Source organism: Tiliqua scincoides, chromosome 8, assembly GCF_035046505.1.
Source record: "Tiliqua scincoides isolate rTilSci1 chromosome 8, rTilSci1.hap2, whole genome shotgun sequence".
NCBI lineage: Eukaryota > Metazoa > Chordata > Lepidosauria > Squamata > Scincidae > Tiliqua > Tiliqua scincoides.
The window spans coordinates 24,445,926-24,472,601 of record NC_089828.1 but is presented as its reverse complement, the minus strand read 5'-3'; the positions used below and the strand labels follow the sequence as shown (position 1 = coordinate 24,472,601).

Sequence of the window (26,676 nt, the reverse complement as noted above, 5' to 3'; positions counted from 1 at the left end):
CTTTTTAGACTGCAAATAACTTCTTGAACTATACGCATAGCATTGTGGTAAGGCTAGAAAATGAGAAAGTTGTGTGTGGTGAAAGTTATGTGCGGTGAGAGAGGGTGAAGGGTGTTCTCATTGCTGTGAAACATGCGATCTGGACCAATTCAGAGTGCAGATAGGGCCTTGATTTGAATGTACCTTTCTATATTGTCAGGAAAAAACTCAGATGGGATGTATTTGTATGAAGGAGCATTCATACAATTCCCTCTTGCAGTCTAAAGTGGTCCAACCCAGATTCAGGCTTCTCATCTCAGTGAGAACTAGGCCATGAACACCCATCCCACTTGTAGAATGGGAATAGTAACTTCCTCTTGTGGGATTGTTTCAAGGAAGAATAATGGCCATATGTGTGCACAAAACATACCAAATTGCACTACATGGTACTACTACTAGAGCACAACATCAAGTGGCAAATGAACCCCCCCCCCCCAAGGGCCATAGTTATCACTCTGTATACTTTATTGAACTTGTCCACCACAATCACCATCCAGGCTGAGTTGTGAATATGAAGTAGAAAAGCTATGGATTGAGATAGTGCACTTATCACTGTATTGTTTCTAACCCTGCAGTTGTACAGGTGTTGCCAGCCTTGCCTCTACAAGCAGTTAGTCTTTTAATGCATTTTAGTGTTTGTACTCTGAAAGTGTAATAAACCCACATGCAAATAAGAGGCAGGCTCAGAGCGATAGCTCCTACAGAGACTCAACTCATTGCCTCCTCCAAGACCAAGCGATTCCTTTGTATTTCTGCATTGGAATCTCATGATCCAGTCGCAGCCAGCACTGAGAATTGCCTGAAGTCAGTGGAATCTGGTTGCAAGGAGATAAGGGCATCACGCAGAGGTGCAGCAAGCAGCCTCCTCTGTAAATAGCTACCTGGTGCTCAGAGGAAACTTCAGTAGTTTATCTTGTGGAGATATACATCTAGCAGACATACTCCACTACCACCCACAATAATCTGTGGATCAAAGTGAATGAAGGTTGAAGATTATTTTAGCTAGTATGTTACCTGGATTCGTTTTCCTGGCTGCCCTAAGCATTGGCCCAAAGGAGAGAACTGACTTGTTCCTACTTCCAGTTGTAGCTTACCATCCTGAGGAGGAGGGAGAGAATCTTACTCCCAAGCAGCTGCTTGTCGTCTTCTGGATTACTCCCAGAATCCCAGTACTTGCAATGCCCTCCCAGGGAAGCATCCCAGCCTACAGTTTGAGAACCTAGGGATTAATGGATCAAGAGCTCTAATGGTTTGTTTAAATCCCCTGAGACTAGAATCAAATTGTGCATTAAAGCAAGGCATCTGCAGTTGCAATTCTGTTGATGCTAGAAATGGAGGCAGTGAATAGCTGAGAGTGGTTATCCTTAACCCGACGTAACTCAAAGGCGAGGATGTGCAAATTCACACGTAGCTTCTGAAAAGCTGAAGGAAGAGTTTTCTCTGGCCAATGCTTAGCATTCTTTTTTGGTTTAAAAAAAAGAAGTGCCAGATGAATGTTTGGACTCGGTTAAAGAAAGAACAAGAAGTCCATTCAGTGTGGCATGTTCCAGTGTGCTTGCTATTTTGGTTTTAAATTTCTCACACAGCTGTATGTAATAGGGCAAGCTCAATTATGGGGGTGTGTTTTTTCCCCAGGTGGAAACTGTAAATACCTAGCATCCTGAAACCAAAATGTGAACTGAGTGGATCTGGTCTTGAACATACTTTCTTCTTGAGCCAAATTAGGCTAGGTGGTGGTGGTGGTGATTTGTTTGTTTTAATAAGTGTGAAATGCTGTGAAGAGTTGGAACCTGTTCCTGCACACGGTGACTAAGAACGTTTTCTTGGCACTAAAGGAACAAATTGCTCATAGCGCTTGTTGTGGTAGCATTTGCAGGGTTTGAATGACATGTGCCCCAATTGTACATGTGGGTGAACTTGCGTGAGCAAGTTGATAAGGAGCATCAGCTGAGAATGGGGACATGCCATAGGCTTGCATGCCCTCCCCCTGCTTCTTCCTGTGCCAATTCTGTGGCTTATTGATAGCACTGTGTAGCATTATGTTGTCTTTGGTGCTTCATAGGGAGGATCCTGAGCTTTTTCGAAGCTGGGAGAAGGGCCGATATTGTTCTGGTTCTTGGAGTTGCTTAGAAACTGAGGCTCAACCCAACATGGCTGAGTGCCCATTTCTGAGCTGATAAGGAGGGCAGCCACTTTGTCACGCAGTCACCTGAACTTCAGGCATGGTGGGATAGCAAGCAAGATCCTTTCTTCTAGAGCTGGGGAATGGTACTGGCAAGAGCAGATGTTTGGCATCCAAAATTTGTGGAGCATTGGAGGAAGGGGGTACATGAGCCCACTCTTGATCTCCTAGCTGTTGTTGAGAGACAATGTTACACCCACATCAACTTTGCCTTTTTGCTGCATCTTCCCAAGAACGGGAAAAGCTGCAGGAAGCACTTGCTTCCTGTACTACCTTGCGTTGGTGAGATGGTTGCAGTTTCTCACTTAATGGGCAGTTCCAGGCTTTTCTACAGATTTTGGGAACCAGCTTCAATCAGTCTTCTTGCCCTGCTGGTGTTTCCCTCTAAAGCATTTTCACTCTTGAGACTAAAATAGCTTTCCCGTTTCCTCCCAAAAGGGGAAGAAGCCTCTGTTTTGCGCTTGCAAAAGCATTCCTGGTGAGCTTTGGAGCTGCATGGGAATAAAAACATCTGAATTCCTGCAGCCATTGCCAGCCAACTTTAGCCTCTCTTCTTGCTGCTGGAAGATTAGCTGCCTTGGCTGCAGCAACAGGACTTGTAACCATCTTTGGGTGAGAGAAAACAGGAAGGCTAACTTGGTACACACCTCCAAAATTACATCAAAATTGATGTACAAAATTGAGTGTGGCTGCACAGTCAGTGCACACCTCCAAAAGTACATCAAATCCTCTGGAATGTGACACAGGAAAAGATTCCTGGCAGTAGTTGCTAAGTCAGAGTTAACATTCCCATTGAAAATGCCAGTATGTGTGAGATAGCAGACTGTTGCTCTGTAGTTTTATAGATCTTTAAGAGGGCTGTCCTTGGTAGCAAACGCTTGTGAAATATTATTTTTAAAGGAATTTCTGGTCATTCTGAGTCATGCGTGCCTGGCCACAACACAAAAAAACACTGAAATTATGGAACTCCACAGTTTTAAGTTGAACAATCCACCTGTGTGCGAGGCATGTGAATTGAAATGGGCTACGTTTGCACATTGGGGGCTTGTGACTAATTGGAGGAAATGCTCAACTCTTCATGGCTGAAGTGTAGCATGCAGCTGTGTTTGCTGTCAGACTAGATCTGAAGAGGTCTCCAAAGGAACCCAGTTTGGGTCGGTGTGGGAGGAAGTGAAGAGCAAGAACACAGAGCATAAGTGGAGGCTGCGGAAGAATTCAGTCAGCAACTTTAAAAGAAGTGATATATTTTTAAGTAACATTCAAAAGCAACTCGGTAAACGTGGAGGGAACGGTTCTCTCTGCTTGATGGTGCTGTTGAAATTTCACGGAGCTTGGCAAGGACTAACAGAAAATGTGCTATAAGGCTAACATGCAAAATTAATCAGAGCACTAGTTTTAAATTATTGTTATTCCAGTCAGTTTTCACTCCCCTGCGTGCATGCTTGGTTAATGTCAACTGGGCTTGCTGTTTAAAATCAGAGAGATTTAGCAGTGAGTACCTGTATTGTCTGCCTTCAGAGTGCTACGTGTGCTTCCCAGCCATTTCCCCTGCAGCTGTGTGATGAAACTGTACCTATCTCATTCAGGGTGTTCTTGCTTTCCCACTATCCTCTAATAGGAGTTTGGAAGAGGTCAGAATCCATTCTCCCCCCCCCCCCAATCCACAAAGGCTGAGCCACACATTCCACAGTGAGCAGGACAGGAAGGAGAAGAGGTCTGGTGTGATTTTTTTTTTCTCCTGTTCTGGAATATAGATTAATAATACAAGACAGTTTTGTACTGGTGCTGGCTGTGGCTTTATACTGATGATTTGGTTTGGATTGGAAATGCCCCATGTGTAAGCAGGAAGCACTCCCCCCACCCCAGCACCACCAGGCATTCACCAATTCCGCTATCTTCCAGCTGCGATCTCCACACTGTTCTCCAAGTGTCTATCAATCCATAGCAGCTCTGTGTGCATATGCGCAGGGAATTGCAGCAGGAAGTGGAGTGGTGGTTCTCTGGATCCATATCTTTATTTTAATTTGACAAAAACGTTGCAGTAAAAATGAGCAGCTGCAATAGTGTATATACTCTCTGCTGCCTGATGATGCAGTAAAACTGAGTGGTGTGGATCCTAATGAGTCATCCACAGCATATTGCTTAATACAGCGCTGCCCAATTTTGCTGGGCTTACAATGCCCACATGCTATTCAAACCCATAAGCTGCTCAAAAGGCAGTTGCAATGACGCAAAATGTGTCGTGCACTGATATCACCAGCCATAGGCCGAATGGAGGCTAATAATAGTGTCATAGAGACCAGGGTGAGTGGGAGGGCTTTCTCAAGTGCATAATTTTCATCCATAGCTGCTTTACGCACCACACCAAGCCTCCTTACTGCTATTTTTAGGCTTGCACTGCAGGCTCGCTGCTGAGCGGCAGGCCTCTCGCGTTGCCCTGAGGAGTGCCTTGTGATGCCCCAGGGTGTCACAACGCACACGTTGGGAACCAATGGGTTAATCTGTAGATTGGTCATTACTCTTAAGGTGAAAGCACAGGAAATGGGGCCATAGGTTAGTGGTAGAGCACATGCTTTGTATGCAGAAAGTCTTGGGCTCCGTCCGCAGTGTTTCCAGGTGGGGTTGGCTAAGATTCCTGTCCAAACCCTGGATAACTGCTTCTTGTTGGTGTAGAGATAGTACTGACCTAGAGATGAACCAAATATATGGTTCAGTAGAAGACTTTCTTTTTCTTCCTATGTGAACTTTTTAAGAAAGCTAACCCCCATTTTCACTTACTCCCCTGGAAGAAAGAACTGCCACACAGGCTGGGTTGGGGAGGCAACTTCAGCTTATGTAGTTCAAGAGCTTCCTTTTTGCACTGTCAGCATTTTTGTGAAGGGCTGATTAATTAAAGAAATGTTTTCTCATGGTGAACAGAGTTTGAATAACACTGGCCTAAGCTCTCCAGCTGCAATTTGGGGATAGTAATACATACTTCCTTACCTTATGGTGCTGTTATAAGGATTACAGCAAGGTAATGCATCTGAAGTGCTTTGCACATCCAGTAAGCACTATACCAGTGGTTCCCAAACTGGGACCCACTATTTAAAATGACATTCTATTGGGACCCACCTAACTTTACAAGACAAAAAAAAAAGGTTCACTTTACTAGCCTCTCAAGCCTCTGTTTTTATCCTTTTTACAGTGGTGGTACCTTTTTAAGAGCGCTTCTGGAGCATTATTGAGCTCCATGTTCATCGGATTGGGACCATTCTGATGGCCTTGTGTTCCCCTTCACAATGGACGGAGGCGCACCCTCCTACTCATGAGTAAACATGCACATGTGGCTCAGTTCACTTTCCATGGGTCTCAATACATTTTTCTTTTCTGCTTGAAGGGAGGGGACTTACTCCTTGAGAGTTTGTTAGGACCTGTGTTCATTGGGACCTGTGTTCGTTATATCAGGACCATTCTGATGCCATTGCAGTCCTCTTGGCCTGTCCTTTGAAGTGGGCCAAGGCAATTTGCCCAGTCATGAGTAAATGCACACATGCTGCTCCCTTTTCATAGGGCTCAATGCATTTTCCATGTCAGCTATCAGCTTGTCAGTTTTGTGACCCACCAAAAGTTGGATCGCAACCCACTGGTAGGGCCCAACCCATAGTTTAGGAACCACTGCACTATACAAATGGTTATCTGTATATGTACTCTGAAGCCAGTCACATGAAGTTCAGTAGGGTTTACCCCCATGTAAGCGTAAATAGGATTGCAACATTTACTGAGTGTGATGATAGATACTGAAGAGCTCAAAACATACCTGCAGATCTATGCGTATTACTACTGCTTTATTACTTTTTAAGTATACTTATATTGAATTTTTTTCTCCACATACTGTTAACACTTCCTTTTTGGTCATTGCTGTGGTCAATTTCTACTTTCTACAATTGGTCAATTTCTACTTTCAGTTTTCCACCTATTTTCTTCAGGTGGTGGAAACTAAGATATACTTTGTATACCTTAGGCTAGAGCACAGGTGTCAAATATAAGGCCCATGGGCCGAATGCGGCCTCCCAGAAGCAATTTATCCGACCCCCTGTTATTGAGTTCTCCCAGCATGATAACTGGATCTCTCATATCCTGAAAATATGAACAAGATTTGCACATCTTCTGTCATTTGTAGCTAATGAATTTCTATGTGAGAATAAAATGCTTGTTTCTGACCATCATCTGCCTCCCGATGCCACTTTCTGCTTAATGATGTCATTTCCTGCCCTCAACAGGCACCATGAATGCTAACTTTGGCTCTCTGTTTGAAATGAGTTTGACACCCCTGGACTAGAATACATCCTAGTTCGGTCTGGTCATGCCTTCATTATGAAATGGCAAGCCTTGCAAAGTACTCTGTTCTGGTATATGGCTGTGGACCAATTTCATTGGTTATGGTGGTTGTTCTTGTCTCCCTTCAGGTGTGCCTTGCCATCGCTCATTATTCCCAGCCAGCAGATCTCCAGCTTCTTTTTGCTTTTGAATATGTGAGCAAAAAATATCACAATCCAGGTAACTGCACAATGCAGCCCAATTCCTGCTTGCACCCGAGACGGCAGATCAGATGTTGTTTCCACCCTTGCATGGTGCCTTGCCACACCAAATAGTCTCCCTAATCTAGTACCAAATAGTCTCCCTAATCAGCCACTGCCATCACTGCTCCTTCTCATTTCCCTCTCCCTGAGAGAGGAACAGAGCAGAAGAGGAAGCATGGATGAGGGCCCTCTAATCCCCCACTCTCCTCTCCTTCACACTTGTGTGCTTCATTCCCTTCTTCCTTTTTGAATTCAGGGAGTATAAGGAGAGGAAGCATGGTAGAGGCAGTTGGGCACTTCCACCGACACTGTCTGAGGCAGCTGTCTTAGTTGACCAGAGCAGCCAGCCATGGAGGCATAGTTCTTCCCATTCACAGACAGTGAATACTGAGGCTTTCATCAAACTTAACATCTGTAAGTTTAGGCTTCTCTGCAGAGATGGCCCTATCATGAGGCAAGGAGTATTTGAAGCTGCATTAATGTTGAAGCTCCATTAATGATGATGGGCAGATCTGTTCCATGGTGCACAGTCTACTGGGATGTGTTCACAGTTGGGCCCCATTCAAATGAATGAGAGCTGTGCAAGAACCTGGTAGTGCAGAGAACTTTCCACTGGGTCATGCCCCATGCTAATTTGTGTAGAGGTGCCATTTGGGTTTTCCATCTCAGGCACCAGAATGTCTTGGGCTGTCCCTATTTCTGCATATACACTTCTAGTTATAGGTGTAGATTGAAGGCATTTTGGGATTGTGAGTTTTAGGGCTTTTTGGTCTGGAGGAAAACTGATTTACAACCCCAACTCCCACATGCTCAAGCCTCTTACGCAGCTTGCAAAGGTGGTCATAAACAAAGAGAGCTGATTTCTTATCTGTTTTCTGTCTCCAAGCAATTTGCAGAGAGAGCATGTGAAGACAGAGCACAGAAATGAAATGCTTGGGACAGGCAATGGAAGGTCCTGAATGCCGTGCCTCCCTTGTCCTTTAAAACCAATTAGTCTGTGGTAGTGTTAGAGTTGCCCTTCTTGTCTGTTGTCCCATAATGATGCCTGCACTCCACAAGATGGCATTTTGCAAGGTTTCCAATTGGTTTTGTATTCAGGCAGCATTAAAAATTGACAGCTCTGCAAGTTCTTGTATTTGCTGCTGTGCATTAACATGGTACAATTTGGAAAAGGGGTATGGGGGTGTGTGTTTAAAGTTTTTGTGCACTCTCTTTTAGCCAAAAAAGTGAATGGACTAGACCCTGGAGGGGGTGGCGGCGGCGGTGGCAGCAACCAGCAGACTCCCTTATATGAAACCTACTCAGACTGGGATAGAGAGATAAAGAGAACAGGAGCCTCCGAGTGGCGCGTGTGTTCAGTCAATGAAGGCTATATGATATCTACCTGGTAAGTTTGCTCTGTAGACGAAGGAGCCACGTTGGGGTTGGAGACAGAGTCAGGGTACCTAAAGAATTGGCTTCAAAGAGGAGTGTCTGGCAAAATTCTGATGTCTTTGCAAGAAACTAATCCATTCAGATGGCCATTGACATCTTGTAAAGCTTCCAGTTAATAAGGGATTAGAGGTGCATTTTCTTTTGAGGTTATAATAACATTTACTTAGTGTTGTCCGAGCATGCAAAACACTTTACATATATTTATTACCTCAGTGTAGTCCTTACAACAACCACATAAGGTAAGCTAGTAGTATTATCACCATGTTGCAACTGCGGGGCTCAGGTTAAAATGCAGTAACTTGCCTAAGGCCACCTTGTCAGTTGGCGGCACAGGTGGGATGCAAACCAGGGAAGTCCTGATTCACATCTTGGTCTGTGAACCGCTGTGCTGCACCCGTGCTCATTATGCTGCTAAGAGTTAAAACGTGCTTTCTTTGAAATGATGCCACTGATGTCTTTCAAGTTAAGTGGAAGAAAGCTTTGCTTTCAGGTTTTAGCGTTCTGGTAAATGCTGTGCTTGACTTCAGAAATACAAAGCTTCGACAGACACTGCTTGGATTGCATTTCTTATGCATGTATTCTGTTTTGTCCCCAAGTCTTCCAGAATACTTTGTAGTGCCATCTTCTTTGGCGGATCAAGATCTAAAGAACTTCTCTCCCTCCTTTGCTGGGAGGCGGATGCCAGTAAGTATGAGGCAAGACTTTTTGCTAGTACCTGCTGCATCACTGAAGGGGCAGTTGCTCCACAGAGCAGACCACTTCAAGTGTGGATGCGGGGGGGGGGGGTGCTGCTTCCCACACTGACCCACCGGCCTCATCCTGCTGTCACTCCCTAACTGCTTCTCAATTCCTTTTCTCTCTCACTCTTCAAGTTTGCCCGGCACAATCTCCTGTAGTTGTGCTGCCAAAGATAGTGGCAGAGAGGTAGGGGGCTGCTGCTGTCCTGCTTCTGATCACTCTCTTTCTAGTAGTTGTGTATGGGATGGTGGCAGTGCCTTGCATTCTCCCCCCCCCCATCACAGACACTACCTCTTCTGTTTACCCCATTTTAAAAACAGACTAGTTGGAAAGAACCTGGGAGGTTCCCACCTCCCAAATGTGTGCATTTAGAAAGGGAGGAGGAACAGAATATTTAAGTCCTCCTTTACGAGTCAGTCCACCTTTGGCTGGGCCTTGATGCCTAGACCACACTATCTTGTAAGAAGACAAGGCTCTGTAGTGATTCCCAAGGAAATATGCAAATTGATAGCTGAATCTTCTACTCATTTGCACAACAGTGAGAAGGGGAAGTGTGCTCTAGTGTCATGCTTTGTATTCCCAATACAAATAATTTTCTCTCTCTCTCCTAGATGTGGTGCTGGAATCATTCCAATGGAAGTGCCCTTGTGAGAATGGCCAACATCAAAGATGCATTGCACCAGCGAAAAATAGACCAACGGTAAAGACATGAGTGTTGCTAGATTCGTGGGCATGTCCCTGCACATAATTAATACCATGTTTTAAAAGTTTTTTCCTTGACAATGCTGTCCTATGGTCTGTCGAGTTTACCCCAAACAGAGAGCAAACATGTGGATGAAGGATAATATGCTGCATATTAACTGCCCGAAAAGTAATTTTACAAATGATAAAGGATTTGTATTGAACACTCCTGTGCACACTTAGTTTGGGATTAAACTCCTTACTTCGAAGAAAACATGCAATTGCATGTTTGCAGAGTTACTTGCTATAGATTTATTTATTATTAGATTTGTATTCCGCCTTTCTCCCCGAAGGGCACCCAAAGCAGCTAACAATCAAGTTAAAATACAAGGAAAGAAGGAAACAGATAAACATTAAAAATACAAAACACTTAAAAACAATTAAAACAAGATAAAATACATAGCAGCAGATTAAAAGCATGCAGTAAAAGATATAATTTATAAAAACAGCCCTTATAGTGCCTTGAAGGCTTTCCTGAATAAAAAAGTCTTCAGGCCCTGCCGGAACATTAATAATGAGGAAGCTGCTCTCAATTCAAAGGGGAGGGAATTCCATAGTGCAGGTGCCACCACTGAAAAGGCCCTGTTTCTGGCCGCCATTCCCTTCAGCACTCTCAAGAATGGCACAACCAACAGGGCCCCTTCTGATGACCTTAGAGAATGGACCGGATTATACGGAAGAAGGCGGTCTCTCAAATACGCTGGTCCCAAGCCGTTTAGGGCTTTAAAGGTCATAACCAGCACCTTGAATTCAGCCCGGAAATGAATGGGCAGCCAGTGCAACTGCCGGAGTAGCGGCATGACAGAGTCAAACTGCCGACCCCTAGCAACTACCCGAGCCGCCGCATTCTGCACTAGTTGTAGCTTCCGGATCGCCTTCAGGAGCACCCCATGTAGAGCGCGTTACAATATTCTAATCTTGATGTCACTATGGCATGGACCACCGTGGCCAGATCCGCCCGAGACAGGTACGGCCGCAGCTGGCGCACCAGCCGAAGCTGGGCAAAGGCACCCCTGGCCACAGTCGACACCTGGACATCCAGGAGGAGCTGCGAGTCCAGGAGAACCCCCAAGCTGCAAACCTGCTCTTTCAGGGTGATCACAAAACAACAATAAACTAATAGGGGTTAATCAGTTTTTTTAGGATGAATTTTTGCACCTTCAGAACATTAGCCAGCAAGGATAGTAGACTGGAGATGATTAAAGTTAAACTTTACATTTTATTTACAGATGGGAGAAATAGACTACAGCAGCGATTCCCAAACTCTGTATTGTGATGCTCTGCTGGGGCATTGTGGGATACCTGCTACACAGCAAGGAGACCACATCGCACCAGACAGCACCTGGAGACTTGGTGTGGTTGGAGAGCTCCAGCGCATGAAAACTATGTGCTAGGAAAAGCTCACCCACTCTGGCTCCCTTAGCTTCGTTTGTAGCGGCCTTTCAGGCTTCTAAACCTGGAAGTAACTGGTGATACCATCATCACCAGTCATTTCTGGGAGCCATGCATTCTGTTCTCAGCACCGGGGGGGGGGGGCATCGCATGTCCCAAGAGTTTGGGAACCTCTGGGCTACTGGGATTCTCCCATCCCTTTCTGAATGTGATAATGAACTCAAAGCATATTGTATCATTCAGTTTTTTTACAAACCCAGTTAAACCTTCTGGAAGCCCCATTTACTGGATCTATTTGTCACCCACTATTTAGAGGTGGATAGTTGGGACCAAAATGCACCAAGTTGAGGAAGGAGAACTTGGTGCCAAAAAAACTGTTTGGGGGACACACCCAAGAAGCAGGTGAAAGTTGTACCTTTTTGAGAGTCACCTTTCTTGTACTTGCTTTTTAGTTTATCAAATCACCAAGAGAAAAATTATTTGGGAATATTTCCACCAACTTTTTTGTGCCTAATATTGTGGTACTGCAACTCTTTTTTTCTCCTTTTTTTTTTTAAATGCTAGGATTTGTAATGCAATTACTAGAAGTCATCCTCAGAGAAGTGATGTCTACAAATCTGATTTGGACAAGAGCCTGCCCAACATCCAAGAAATCCAGGCTGCCTTCCTCAAACTCAAGCAATTATGTGTGAATGGTATGGTCTCCAAACTATTCAGTTACTGTTTGTAGAAGTGTGCAGGTGAATACTGAAAAAGAGTATACTTGGATACTGAAATGTTCATGGTAGAAAGTTTTATAGCATTGTCGGTCCTGTGGAGTGAGATGCACAGAGATGCCAGCAGCCATCAGGAAATACCATTTAAAATGGTTTTATATAAATTGTTTTGTTAAGAAACACCACTTAGAGCTTGCAACACTTAGATCTTAATTGGTGGAGGGAATGGTTTAGGAGAATAAAAGCCAGATACATTTTAAAATATACCATTTTGAAGCTTCTCAAAACCATTTTAAAGGGTTCCATGCTACTTGTGGGCACCATTTTGAATGTTGTATTCTGAAGGTCTCTGCTGGCATTCTGAATGCAGCAGAGACCTTTAAATGATGGGTGTGAATAGCAGCAGGATGGCTGCATGTGTGCTGGAGGAATCTGATTACCATGGGTAGCCAAAAACAGACTGCAAAACACAAGAGGTAGATAATAATTCTGCTCCCCGTGGATAAGCAAATCCATGGATAGCATTTCTGCAAACAGACTGACTGTTGTTAGGACTATGTGCCTAAAGGCCATTTATATACATTCCAGTATAAAATACGAGGTTGAAGGTGGATCAGGAACCCTGGTTAACCCTGTTTAACGACAGTGCTGTCACAATCTTTGGCTGTGGATAAAGTGGGGGTGGGAGGAATCTGCACTCATGAGAAGCAGAATCCTTTAACGATGTTACAGGTAATAAACTGTAAATGGCCCTCTACTTGTTTTCTAAGGACAGTCCTTAAATTCCATGCCTATTAACAGAAAGCACCCCAAACAGAACAGCACTTAGCTCCTCCCAGCTTTGGCTTCTGGAAAGTAGATAAAAAGATTTTTCAAAATGTTCTAAGATGCTTTGGGGACCTGATTGTCAAAAGGCAGAATATAAAATGTATTCCACTTAAAAAAAAAAAATAAGTTGACAGCACTGCTTTTGAAACAGTTCCAAGCAATTTCTGCCCAACGTTGCATATGTACAACATGGACCAAATGTGTACATTCATACCAAATGTGTACAATTTTTGCTGGGCAAAAATTGGTTAACATGACTGTTTTGCACTGTTCCTAACATATCTGTGCTTCTGATTACAGAACCTTTTGAAGAAACAGAGGAGAAATGGCTGTCCTCACTGGAAAATGCACGTTGGCTTGAGTATGTGAGGTATGACCAAGGGGCTGTAGCTCAGTGTTTTGCATGCAGAAGATCCTGGTGTCAGTTTGCGGCATCTCCAGGGAGATCCTGGACTCCCATCTGCGAGCCACTGCCAGTCAAATTCCTCAGTGTTAATACTGAATCAGAGTCTTTAGTAAAAGACTGCTCTTTGCTGTTTCTATTTAACATGGTATCTGAGAAGGCTGATGGATTGGTTTGCATATGAAGAGCCCTAGTGTCAAATTGCAGAATATAATTGCACTAAAACCAGAGAGATCCAGGTCTAAGTCCCTGCTCAGACATGAAGCTCATTGAGGGCCCAATCCTATCCAACCTTCCAGTGCCAGTGCAGCCACAATGCAGTGCTGAGGAAAGGGAACATACCTTCCTTTACCTGTAGGAGGCCTCCGTGACTACCCTCCTACCACAGGATTCAGCATATGACTTGTGGACATGGCTGCACCAGTACAGGAAATTTGGAGAGGATTTGGCCCTGCATGACCTTGAGCTCTACTATCTCTAGTCCAACCTGGCTATGAGGACAACATTTCAGGGTAGGGGGAGGATGTATGTCTCTTGAGTGGTTCTTTGGAGGAAAGGCATGATATATATAATTTTTTTGTTATAGAGATGTTACAATCAAATTTTACAAACCTCATATGTATTTTGAACTGAGACATTCAGGGATTCTCTGTCTATATGTTTAGAAGAAAACTTCAGACTTGAACATACGAACATAACATAAGAAGAGCCCCTGGATTAGGCCAAAGGCCCACCTAGTCCAGCTTCCTGTATCTCACAGTGGCCCACCAAATGTTTCAGGGAGCACACAAGACAACAGACATACTAAATCTGATTTTGGAAAATCATGAGTTTAAACTAAACTTTGATAGAGATTAAAACTCTGTTTGCCTCTGCAAATACCAGGTAGTGTGATAATTTACTTGGCAGTCTATCTAGAAATGTTGAGTACAGATAAGTTATTTCATACTCAAGTTCATGTAATTTATCTTTTTGTCTAGACTCTTCCTGAAGCATTCTGCCGAACTTGTTTACATGTTGGATAGTAAACATGTTTCAGTAACTTTACAAGGTAAGGTATTGTTTTATTGACAATATTTTTTGGAAGCATGTAGAAACTACTGCAAACTTTATGCCAGTATAATTGGGTCTCTGTAGCCATCATAGGCTGCAATCCTAACCACACTTTCCTGAGAGTAACCCCATTGAACAAAATAGGACTTACTTCTGAATAGACCTGGTTAGGATTGTGCCCATAGTCACTTAACTTGAAGTGCTGACACCATAATTAAACTTATTAGTTGCTTTCTCTACACTTACCCCTGCATTCAAGTCTCCAACCAGAACTCTTCCTGATGAAGTGGACTGGACTCATATGCTGAAATAAATTTGTTAAGGTGCAATCGATTTTCTGTTCATTTCGACCTCTGGAAGTAGCAACAGCATAGCAGCATATCACAGCAGCAATTGTGATATTAGATTGCTTTCATATTTTTCCAAAACATGTCCATCAAAGAGGTGTTCCAAATTAATTAGTGGCATAGAAGAGCAGCATTTCATTAAAAGATTGTGCAATTGCTCCAGCAAGAAAGACCAGTTGGCTCTCTGATATCGCTCTGTTTGCACCTGATTCGTGTGTGTTAACAGTGTTTGCGCAGTCCCAATCATCCTTTTGTTAGCTAAATTTGGACATGCAAGATTATAGAGGAGGGTCTTGATTACGTAGTATATGGAGCAAATGCCTCTTCCTTGTAGCTTATCACCCCCCAAACCATTCATACTGAACAGCTTCCCAGAAATTATGTTAACAAATTCCTACATTGCTTAAATTATTAGGTCTTCTCTCCTCCCCAACCCAGCCCCATTTAAATAACTCTTAATGTTGTCCATAGAGGAAGAAGGACGAGACCTGAGCTGTTGTGTGGCTTCCCTTGTTCAAGTGATGTTGGATCCCTTTTTTCGGACCATCATTGGATTTCAGAGTCTGATACAGAAGGAGTGGGTCATGGCAGGATACCCATTCCTGGACAGATGTAACCACCTGAAGAAATCTGACAAAGAGGTAATGATTGATCTTAAGAATATGTAGGCATGTCAATTAATCTTTATTCTTTACAGAATCTTGAGATTTTGTTTTCCCCCCCAGAAAAGTATAACCCTGGTATTGAGTTAATCAGAAATTAAGATTCATGGAAATTTGATCTGAGGGTGGGGAACTGGAAGTGCTGTTTATTGGGGAATGTGCCAAGGCATTTTACTTTAGAGCTATAACCTAGCAAGACAGGAAATGCTGCCGGTTCATGCTAATGAACTGTGCTAATGGAGTTGATTGTTGGGTACTACTGGGTAAATGGTGTGTGTGTGTGTGTGTGTGTGTGTGCACACGCGCTGAGAACCAATAGAACAACTGCCAGCTAATTTTGAGGATGCACTTCCCATCCAAAGCATGTGCAGTGTTAGTTCAGTGAACACTAATTGTACTTCTCTCCTTTTGGAGCTAACTTACAGAAGTTTTGAAATGTTGAATATGCATTTAGGGGAACTGAAACTTTCTCTCCAGCAAGCCTGTCAGTGAATATAATGTTCTGAATCCCTCCCCCACCATTGCAACTTGGGGAACAAAAGTTCCTTCCAGTCCTTATACATTAAGTTCAATTTATGCCCTACCCTGAAATCTAAGAAACACGGGTAAACACTTCATTAGCCTTCCTAGCTTGCCTGGTCAGTGGCTGGAGATACCTCATAAGCAGAAGATCCACCCTGGTATGAGATTGCTGTGGTCCTAACATTGCTGTGAGAGAACTTGGAAGTCAAGGAAGAGCTTATTGATGAAGTTCCCCAAATCAGTCCTTGCCTAAGCAACCATGCAAATAATTTGCCATGTTAAGCATTTGGAAAGGAAATCTCATGTGGTGGGCAAGGCTGTCCCTGAAAACCTGGAGGAGCTTTTGCATTAACCACAAACAGAGAGACATGAGTTCAGTGGGCATCGTGTGTGTGTTCTTGTTAAAACACTTGTATGCTGTCCTTCAGTTTTAACAAATTCTCAGAGCTACACATAGAATCGTAACACAATCCCTGAGCAGCAGTAGTGTTAAATGACGCAGTGGCCCAGTATGACAGCTCAAGGTGAGAGAGACAGCGGAAAACTAGCTAATTGTCATACTGTATGTCCTGGGCAAATAAAGATTCCTTTGCCTGGTGCCAGAAAAGCATGACTTGTTGCCAGACAAACCTCTCCTGGAAGGGGATTTTAGAACACATGAGCACCACAGTGACAGATATTCTGAAATGCAAGGGATTTCAGGGCTGTGTTGCCTTGTGGACTCTCCTGAGTCATTCAGCAGCATCTGTGTCTGTTACTCAGTGGGACTGTGAACCCCATCCTGCAATTGTTGGCGTTTTCACAAATCCCAGAGCACTCTTACCTTGCCAGGAGGAGTTGGTTTTTGCAGTATCTCCAGCCTCTGATTCATCATATGAATATATAAGCAAAGCATAACTTCAGAGATAGCTATGCACACAGCAATTGATTCTGCACAGAGCTAGAGGGTTTCAGAACTAATTGCAGAATAAGAACCACCAGCAGGCCAAAAATGTCAAAAGAACAAAGTAGAGGCAAGGTCAGGGAGACCTAATTTTTAGGGGATGAGAGGTACAAACAAGATCACACCACAGAACCTAAAACAAGTTTTCAGTTAGAGCAGCACTTTACTGAAGGTCAGAAACCTGACCTTTGTGTCTTAAAAGGATTTTGGGTGCTTCCGGAGAAACCCTGCCTGCATATGCAAAGCAGTGCATCTTGTTACCTGGGTCTGTTTCGAATTGCCTAGTGGTTGAAACAGAAAAGGAAGGGACATAATGGTTTCTCCCACCTTTACCATCTGCAGTTAGGCATTCTCAGACACAGGGTGTGAGGAAGCCCATTTGCTGGAAGAGGCAGATGGTGCCCCTGGACAGGGGTTTGCCCAAGAGTGCCCCTCCTCTGGAACAGATGCTGGAGGTAGGGACCATCAGGTGGATCTGTCAACAAATGTTGCTGAACCATGTTCTGGACATGTTGCAGTATCCTGTGTAACATCCATGTTTACAATGTTGATGGCTATGGTGAATTTACAGATTGAGGCATATTTGTGTGGGTCTTACATAACTTGTATCCATCGTCTTCCCCACTCCAGTCTCCCTTGTTCTTGATGTTCCTGGACTGTGTCTGGCAACTGCTAGAGCAGTACCCCTCAGCCTTTGAGTTTTCCGAAGCCTACTTGACAATATTGTATGATAGTACCCGGATTTCACTGTTTGGGACGTTTCTCTTCAATTCACCACATCAGAGAGTAAAGCAAAGCACGGTGAGTACACAATACTGATTGAACCTTGAATCACTTAGCTGCCAGTCGCAACTATAGTGTAAGTTTGGAAAGGTGGCAAACCATACCTGTGGCATCTAAGCCTGGCACAAACCAATTGCCTTTCCTAAAATCTGAAGTTGTTCCAGAGGAGTACAGGTAGTATAGCTATAGAAAGAGCACTTGACTTGTTTAGCACTCAAAAGTTCAACCACACTAGGGTCTAAATGGCATAATTTGTTCTGTCAGCATGGCTGTCACACACAGAGGACGTGTTGTGCTTTGATCATACAAAATTCTCACTTTGAAATGTTAAACTTCAACTCTAGAAAGATCTGACAAAATATCTAAACAAATGGCATTGTGGCCATTTATACTTCAATAAGCATAGAGAACTTGGACTTCTGTTGGCTCCCTTTCATGCTTAAGCCATCAAGCCTCAGAACAAAAATACTTTTAAAAATAACAGTTGAGATTCCCAGAGTTTTACCAGTTCCTCACAGTTACTTTTCTGCTGGGGATCTTGAGCGACTGTTTGAAGGTTCTAATCCACAGTGGGTGGTGATCTTGTCTGGGAGTTTTGATTGTAACTTGCTTACAACATGGCCTGAAAGTGTGGAGGCTTTTTGGAATGGGGGAACTGTGTTGGTGGACAGCTTGATGCTTAGTTAGCAGGAATTTGTGAACCCTTGCATATATGAATTTTTTTTCTTAGGAGTTTGCAATCAGCAAAAACATCCAGCTGGGTGATGAGAAAGGCCTGAAATTTCCTGCAGTCTGGGACTGGTCTCTTCAGCACACTGCGAGAGACCGCATGCTCTTTCACAACCCCTTGTACATTGGAAAAAGTGCACCATGTGTTCACAACGGGGCTGTGAAATCCTTTAAACGGACAAAGGTAAGAATAAGGAAGTGATTCCATTAAGCTGTTGCCACGCAGCTGCCCTTTGGCTCCAGAGGTAGTGGTCATATAGGACAACATTTGTAATGGCACATATTTTTAGATAGTGGCCTAATTGTACTTCAAACACAAACCTGCGGGGTGTTGTGTACTGGGGCACTGATCTTCTGCAACCTTCTCCTAGTTAACTCTGTGTGTGGGAACATTTAGCACATCAATCAGAAGTAAAACGCTTTGCATGAGTCATCAGTCTTGTTCTTTATATAGCCAGAGATTGCCCACCCTTCCATAGTGCTTGATGAAGAGCTTGCTGTAAGAAAATGCTAGCATAGGCTTTTACTGACAGGAAGCTGCCTCTTTAAAATATTGCACTGTTGCCATGGAAATACAAATGTATGTGGTTGCTGTGGAAGATGCCTCCAGTCCTGTGGTCAACCACTCTCTTGTATGGCTGCATTAATAGTATCTAGAAGTATTGATTCCTGGTTTAGGTGGGGCAAGGACAAGAGATAGTCAGATGTAACTGGAGCTCACTCAGCAGGTGAACCTGATAGAAACTGTCAGTCTTTTCTTTCTCTTGCTTCCAGAAGAACTACAGTTCCACGCTCAGAGGCCTTCCCCCATCCTTGAAGAACGGGATCATCAGTGAGCAAGACTTTCTTCCAAGAAGAAATTCCTTAATACTAAAACTGAAACCAGACTTCCTTCAGCACACGGACAATAATGCCAGCGGCATGGAGCAATATTTCAGAGAGTGGTTTTCGAAGCCAGTCGACCTCCATGGTGTAATCCTACCCCGGCTCTCTGGAACGCAAATCAAACTCTGGAAACTCTGCTACTCCCGCTGGGTTCCCGAGGCTCAGATCAACTGTGGCGGTTTCATAACCGCCTTCCATAAAATCTCTTTGTTGGCTGACGAAGTAGACAGGCTGAACCGAAGTCTGCGGCAACACAGTAGCAGCCCACCTCTGCCAGCCAGCACTTCCAAACTGGATCAAAGCCGGATGTACTTTAGAGTGAACGAGTTCGGCGATGCTTCTGCAAGCCCAGAGTTCCTCTCATCCTCTTTCCCATTTTCTCCGGTAGGAAACCTTTGCCGGCGGAGCATTCTGGGAACGCCGCTGAGCAAGTTCTTATCTGGTGCCAAAATTTGGTTGTCCACAGAGACACTTGCCAATGAAGACTGATGCTTTTTGAACAAGGAGCACCGAAGAAAGACTGGCTGCATTGTCTTGATGCAGCACTGCTAACTGCAGCCCCAGAAGCTGTACTAATTTTATATACAAAGGCTACCCCTGTTTTTGCACAAAGTATTTAAAAGCAAGCATGTCATGCTTCAACATTGCACAACTATGTTTTCCGAAGCTGTCAGGTCAAGCATCTTGTTTTCACCCATCCTTTTGTTCTTTCTAAATCTGGCCCCTTGCCTAAGGCACCTAATGTTTGAGGCTGAATGTATTCCACCTCACCCCAGGTTTGACATGGTGACTCATGTTGTGGTTGTGTGAGGTTCTGCTTTTCCACTTGCCATCTTAAGTAAGTCTGTTGTCAGCTTGGTTTAAGTAGCAGATGAAGACAGACATCAGAACCATTAGAAGTGCTGTGTCAGTTCTGACTGCTCTCACTCCTGCAAACACAAAAACATGATTTGTTGAGTTGAATATTTACAGCATGAGTCAGCAGAAGTTAAAACACTTTAAACAAATTCCTGTTTTCAATGGTATAACCCCTCCCACTGAAATAATTTTTTAGTGTTTTAACTTCATTATGCCAGTCATGTTCCGAGTAGACTAATTTCCTTTAGCTCATGAGCCTGTGTCTTCTTAGTTCTGTCTGTTTAGTATTTGAGATTGCTTTTAGTTCACAGAATCTGCCTACAAGGAAGGCAGTGTGTGCTGTTAACAAACTGGAGCACAGTGCCCCACTCTCTTAACTGCCGTTGTGATCAGATGCATACACTCCTTCCTCCCCCCCTTTTGGGAGGTCTTTTTTGCGCCTTTAAGGACTACGTTGGTATCAGTGTTAACTCTGGTCTCCCCTTAACCCAGGATTTGAAACCATGGATTTTGTAGTTTTTTTTACAAAAGTAAATACAGCCAATATATACAAAACAAATATTCACTTCTACTTTCAGATAGAATAAATAGCAGTCAATCACCCTTAAATTAATGACAAACAGCATATAATGGACTTGCAGCACATTTTTCCAAAAAGCTTCAAACATAGACCATTAGGAATTAAACTTGTTTTGGTCAGATGTACCACCACACATTTGAATATAGCACACTAATTTTGATAGCAGTGCAATGCTATCCTATATCCTGAAAAGTCAACCTGATATAGGTGCTGTGATGAATTTTTCCCAATACCCAGATGTGACAGTAGCTGCCATCAGATTAACTACCACCACTGGGTCATCTGTCTCCACTATATGACATCAGCCCTGGATCCTCCAGAATCTTATCTGTTTAACAGAGCACTAAATTACTTTCCAGTACCTCACAATCACATTCTACTTCCTAAAGATAGAAATGAAATTAGCACCATGGTGTCAAAATAGTTTTTTGGAACCTAGGTTAAGGGAATCCTGGGTAGCCTTAAGTGTGTTGGAAGCAGAAGAGGGAATTATTGCAAAGGGTGACAAGTGCATTTAAGACAATGGGGCTGTTATACCTGCACCAGCCAAAATTGACAATATGTATTCACCTTTTGAAAAGTGCCTTTTCTTGCATTGAAGTAAGATTTTTCTCTCTACATCATGGAATTCAATTTCTCTGTTGGTAAGCTATTATTCTGCCCACTTGTCAATCATTTTCAGAGTTTCATTTGTATAGCAATTTCTGGAAGTTACCAGATGCCATAGTCAGACCCCCTCAAAAAAAAAAAAAGCCCCTAAAAGGCTAAATAACTGTGAATGAGCACTAAGAGGAATTCTTCCACCTCAGTAGGCTTGCTCTAAATTCTCTCACCAGAAAAAAATTATTTTATATTTTTTTTGTAAATTTTGGATGTTGGATAGACGTTGGTGAATTATTTCATGCCCTAAGCAGGTTGCTGTGACTTTGGGCGACACGTAAAAGGTAAAGTGGGGCAGGGAAACTTATAACTAGAAGGCCCTGGAGTTGTATTGATAGTGTACATTTTGTTCCGAAGCCAGTAATACTTTGGGTCCCTTAGTGAGTACCATTGATTATGTGGTCCAGGCAGACATACAGTAAGAATATAGTCTGTAAATATGGGAAGATTGTAGTTCAGCAGTGGATGGCTGCTTCATCTAAAAACCTCAAATCCGTTTTGTGACTTGTACTACTTACCCAGAAGGTGATTTGGTTTTGCACCCACCAGTAATGAATTCCTGCTTTCCTCATACCCCAAACTTCAGTGACTACCCATTCTAGTCCTGATCTCTTGTGAGCATAGCCACCGGGTAGAAGAAACTGGGATTCTGCTGACCAGCATTTGGCAGAGTGTAGACTTGCAAACGGCAAGATTCCACTATGCACAGGCTATGTGCATGTGACGACTATAAATGGGGCAGGGGTCCCTATGTCAACAAAGTGGAAATTTGAGTAATGGCTTTCACTGGATAGCACAATCAATCATGGGCATTAACAACATGCCTGAGGTGTTTCTCTTGTCAAGTTCAGTGTCTTGTTTCCCCTTCTGTTGAAACTCTTGCATGTCCATCTTTGTGTCCTGACTCTTTTTTCTTTGTACAAGGTCTTGGATTTTTATTGTTGACTTTTTATTAATCGTTTAATTACGCCTACTAGTCTTAACTATCAGATGTACCAAATTTTGCTAATGAACTGAACATGGGGCAACTATATTTTGCAAGAGTTAATAGGAAAGATGTTTAACTTTTTTGAGACAGGAATGTGTGGGGTTTTTTAAATTGTGCATTTTGTAGTTTGTGACTTTTGACCTTTTGCTGTTACAGAACTTTGCCTTTAAGAACAGTTGCCTATAAACTCTACTTACCAAAACTGACTAGGATGGCTTTAAGACAGTAGTGGATTAAGCCAGGGGGTATGATCATCCCAGCAAATGTGGCTGATGAATACCCCAGACTTGGGAGCAAAGAAGCCTCATTGCTTTACTGTTAAGTAAGCATACATAGCAAGAGAGCCTGTTAATGTTTGGTGGGATCTTTAATCGAACCTTTGGCAACCCAAGGGAGTGCAGTGGCCAGAAAATGGAGGATGGTGGACAAGGGGAGCTCCTATCCTATGAAGTGTGCTCTCTTGGCTGATGTCCCATTCTGCACTGTCCCATTATGGCAAAATTGTAGTCCTGCCCTACAAGGCAGCCTGCATATAGTTTACTGGTGAATATTGGCCACGGGAGGTCTACACAGGGCAGTGTGGAAGAGGCAACAGCCAACTTTGCAAGGTCTGGCTATGACAGATGTTCAGCATTGTCCCACTCAAGCATGTTAAACCTTTGCAAAACCCCAAGAGATGCAGATTCTACCCCTGGATGGTTTAACATTTTAAAAGTATTTGGTGCAAGAAATGCAGGCACGGCTGCTTACAGAGCTATGAACTGCCTTATTGTCAGCCTTCAAAGGTCTTATCCTTCTACATTCCTCTGTGCTATATGCAACTTGCCCTTCTCCTTTGTTTCCTCAAATTGGAAAGGGACTTGCAGGAGCTGGCCCTGCTGGATCAAATCCAATAACTTAACTGCTTTTTAAAAAACCCAGGTACTTTTTACCTTTTGCTGTTTTTGTAAGTATAGAAAATGATAAGAGGCTTATTTTTGTATCTCCCCCCCCTTCCCCAGAAGAGGCAGTGCTCAGATTGCAAAGGGGGCTGCAGTTCTTAATGATACTTGTTAAAGAACTGTTTATGTACAGACTTACCAGAAACCGAAGTCTTTTCACTATTGCAGAGTAGATGTTGACTGTTCTATCACTTTATTATGGAAGTGCAATTATATTTAACCTGTTTTTTTTCGGGCCATGAACCAAAAGGAACTGTACTGAAAAGTGTGTGTTTCATAATGGCAGAGGGAATCCCATTTCAACACAGGATACTTTTGTGTGTGTAGGATTTTGCATTTAGGATTGAGTAGGACAGCAGGACTGCTTGTTCAAGTCTCCAAAGAAGATCTGTACAGTGAAAGTCAAACATGCCCAACCTTTTTGTTTAAGGAAAAGATGAAGCTGTTAGTCAGGAACACTTGGGTTCTCAGCTACTGCAGCAGTTGGGGCTCCTCCTAATAAAATCTGACACCTTGAATGCCAAACAATGCCTTACTTCAGCAAAGTAGAGTTGACAGGGATACTTGCAAATGCCTGTCGTGGTTGTGAATGTGAATCAGGCTTATTGATTAAAAAAAACTTTCCAATGCTATGTTGTGTGGCACTCTTAATCATTTTCTGACTATTTTCAGCTATGGGGGGATATTTAATTGGTATAGCACCATCACTGCACACCCAGGTAAGATAAGCCAAGCCACGAAGAACTTCATACTGCTATAAAGTGCTGTTACTCCTTTTTTGACATGAACTTTGGCAGAAGTTCACTTAACTTTGTCCCCCATGCTCCTTCACTCCCATACTGTGCATGCTTGTAGGTGTGAGAAAGGAGGGGGTCTACTGAATCCCATGCCAATTGAGCTAAGATGGCCTTAGACTTCATTAAAATGTTCCTTCAAAAGAACAGTGAGAACCAAGACCCACAGTACATGGAAAGAATAAGCCATCCTACTACATATCAAGCAGTGTGAAAGAATTTATAGTTTGCCTTTCTGAAAAGCAATATGTAGAGGCAACTTACAAAATACAGGACTAAACAAAACAGCAGTGGCACTACCCTTCAGGGCCTCTTGGCCCTGAGTGGTGTTTCAAAACAAATTAAGACTTGTTGTAGGTTAATGTTTTTTAAGGTGCAATTTATTTTTTAAAGTGTTCATGATATATTCCCAAAGCAGTGTACAAAAAGTTTTAATATACAAGACTAGTAAATCATTTACACTTATGCTGTGTAGTGTGTGAAGTCCCTTAGGGGGGAAAAATTGATAAAGCAGCTGGATTGACTAGTGTTGAGGGCTCCTTTGAAGAGAGATTTTCAGGTTCCTTTGGGGTGACAGCCAGAAGGGTGTTACATGAATATCCTGGTGGAAGGCATTCCAAAGCATGAACTCCACAACAGTCTGCTTCTCATTGAAGCCAATCTGTGAGGAGGAGAAGTTGCATGAGATTAATCAAGGTCAATTGGGACTTTAAAGGCCAAGAGCAACTTCAGAAATAAACTGAAAATCAACTGATGGTCTCAGGTCAGCATAGTTGCAGCATCAATTAGCTAACAGCAACATTTTGCACTAGCCAGTATGTAAACAGTTTTCAAAGGCACTGCAGGAACCCACCCTGAAAGTCAGTGGCCAGTTGTCACTTCTAGCCAGCCTTAAAGCTTCAAGCAGCATAACCTGCAGCCGCCACATCAACTGAGTGGCAGAGAGAAAACATGGTAGCCTTCCTGCTTAATTAACCCAGGTTTGTTTTGTTAATTGCTAAATGTTACTTCCTAGTCAATTTAGATTGGAGGATTTCCATTTTTTTAAAAACCAAATTCCACTATGACACTGTCTCACCATAAACAGCTGCAAGTGTTCCTCTTCTAGCAGACGCGAGCAGGAAGAGTTCTGGGGATGGGGTTATGATTTGGCAGCATTTATCTTGGAAAAATTCTACAGACAACCCAGTGGATGATATTAAAAAGACAAAAAACTGGTTACCTGGCCTTGAGCCCAGCTGTCATGATGATGGAGGCGCTCAACTCAGCCGTTTACTTTTTGCTCCAACTGCAACCACATGGCACACTTCAACAGATGCACCCAGGTTCTGCAGCTCGGCCAGCCATACCATCTGCTTGTAAGAGAGGCGATCGTTGGGACCTTTGACTTCCACTAGCTGGAGATGATTTAGTAACAAAAGAAAAAAAAAAGGAAACCCATATGAAGTCTTAACATGTAACAGCCTAAAAAAGGCAAGTTAGAAGATTACTTTAAATCATCCTATATGCCTGGTGCTTTACAGAGAAATGGGAAGACAGGTCCCTGCCTCAAGCAGCCTACAATCTATCAACGCAAGGGAGACAAAGGACAATAGCAAGAAAAAGGGAGGGAGAGAACCAGCACAACAGTAAAAGCAGGAATATAAGCTAGTCAGTCTACCTGTTCCCCAAATGCCCAGCTGGACAGCAGTTTTCACAGTTTATTAGAATGGAGCCAGGTAGGTCTTCCAAGGAAGATATGGCCCAGTGCCACAACTGAAAAATCCGTCTCAGGTGCTCACCAGCTTCACCTTGAGATGGCAGGAGCCACAGGGCAGGTACATATTCACCCTGCTAATTGGGTAAGAGGCACTTTTTCAAGTGGGTGCTCCTTTTTTAGCAGGGGGAGAGTAACTGGCCCATCTCACCCCAGCAGTGTCTGTTCTGGTGGCTGTCTGCTGGTATTCTTTTGCCTCTTTTTAGATTGTGAGCCCTTTTGGGACAGGGAGCCATTTAGTTATTTGATTTTTCTCTGTAAACTGCTTTGTGAACTTTTAGTTGAAAAGCGGTATATAAATACGGTTAATAATAATAATTAATATGGGAGATGGTGCACATAGTTCTTCCCTTTCATTTGTCCTCAACAACAGGATTGTGTGGTAGGCTAGGGTGAGAGATAGTGACCCTTGGGCTTTTTAGGGTTTAAACATTGTTAAGACCTGCTTTGAACAAGGGAGGCAAAAACAGCCAAGCTGCAAGAAGGAGTGATGCAGGGCTCTAAAGGCTAGAAACCTTCAGCCACCTCTTTGGCTTCTAAGATTTCACCAGACAATGTCTTCTACATACCCTTAAGCACAGTTCTGGATTAAGAGTTAGCAACTTTTTCATGCACAAAAAAGCATCATCCCATTCTCCAGCTGGCCTGCTTCTTGTGAAATGCCTGCAGACAGATAGCCCTGATCACAGTCCAGACTTCCCTCTTTTTAGGTTGCACTTCAGTTTTAGATGAAAGCTGCAAGGAGGCAATCATTTGCACAGGAAGTGATAAAAGCAACCAGAGCCCGGCTGGGAAACTCAGATAGCAGGCTGATGATCTTCTGGCTTTTGGAGGTCTTGGCTTTAGTTGAGCTAACAGCGTTATTGCTCTCAGGCCGCAAAACCACTTGGTCAGCCTCCACTGGGAACTTACTCATGACATGTTTTTGGCTCCCATTCTAGTTTCCAACATTAATTGTAATAAAAGCCCAAACTGTCAGAGCTAAACAATACAAGTAGGGTGGTCTGCGGGTTCCAAAAGAAGGAAAGCCACTAAAAGAAGATTTCCTTTTAAAAGGGAGGTCTGGATGTAATGCTTTGTTGGGATCACCTTTCATGGAAAAATGACAGAACAGAGCTGTGTTCATACCACAGTCCTGTG

General features: G+C 43.2%; 2 protein-coding genes across 4 annotated transcripts in view; one reads left to right on the top strand and one right to left on the bottom strand.

Moving 5' to 3' along the window:
* MTMR10 (myotubularin related protein 10) overlaps positions 1-23,616 on the top strand; it is a 52,174-nt gene extending 28,558 nt beyond the window's left edge. Inside the window, exons 6-16 of the mRNA XM_066636243.1 lie at positions 6,670-6,760; positions 8,002-8,170; positions 8,814-8,901; positions 9,567-9,655; positions 11,653-11,783; positions 12,933-13,002; positions 14,016-14,086; positions 14,907-15,076; positions 17,193-17,363; positions 18,076-18,258; positions 18,849-23,616. Coding sequence (XP_066492340.1) covers positions 6,670-6,760; positions 8,002-8,170; positions 8,814-8,901; positions 9,567-9,655; positions 11,653-11,783; positions 12,933-13,002; positions 14,016-14,086; positions 14,907-15,076; positions 17,193-17,363; positions 18,076-18,258; positions 18,849-19,448 — 1,833 coding nt within the window. The 3' untranslated portion in view covers positions 19,449-23,616. The remainder of the gene's footprint in view (positions 1-6,669; positions 6,761-8,001; positions 8,171-8,813; positions 8,902-9,566; positions 9,656-11,652; positions 11,784-12,932; positions 13,003-14,015; positions 14,087-14,906; positions 15,077-17,192; positions 17,364-18,075; positions 18,259-18,848) is intronic.
* A 543-nt stretch (positions 23,617-24,159) lies between these two features.
* FAN1 (FANCD2 and FANCI associated nuclease 1) overlaps positions 24,160-26,676 on the bottom strand; it is a 34,145-nt gene continuing 31,628 nt past the window's right edge. For all 3 annotated transcript variants that reach the window (XM_066635495.1, XM_066635498.1, XM_066635497.1), the window contains exons 14-15: positions 25,003-25,177; positions 24,160-24,441 (exon numbers count right to left, since the gene is read on the bottom strand). In XM_066635495.1, coding sequence (XP_066491592.1) covers positions 25,040-25,177 — 138 coding nt within the window. In that variant the 3' untranslated portion in view covers positions 24,160-24,441; positions 25,003-25,039. The remainder of the gene's footprint in view (positions 24,442-25,002; positions 25,178-26,676) is intronic.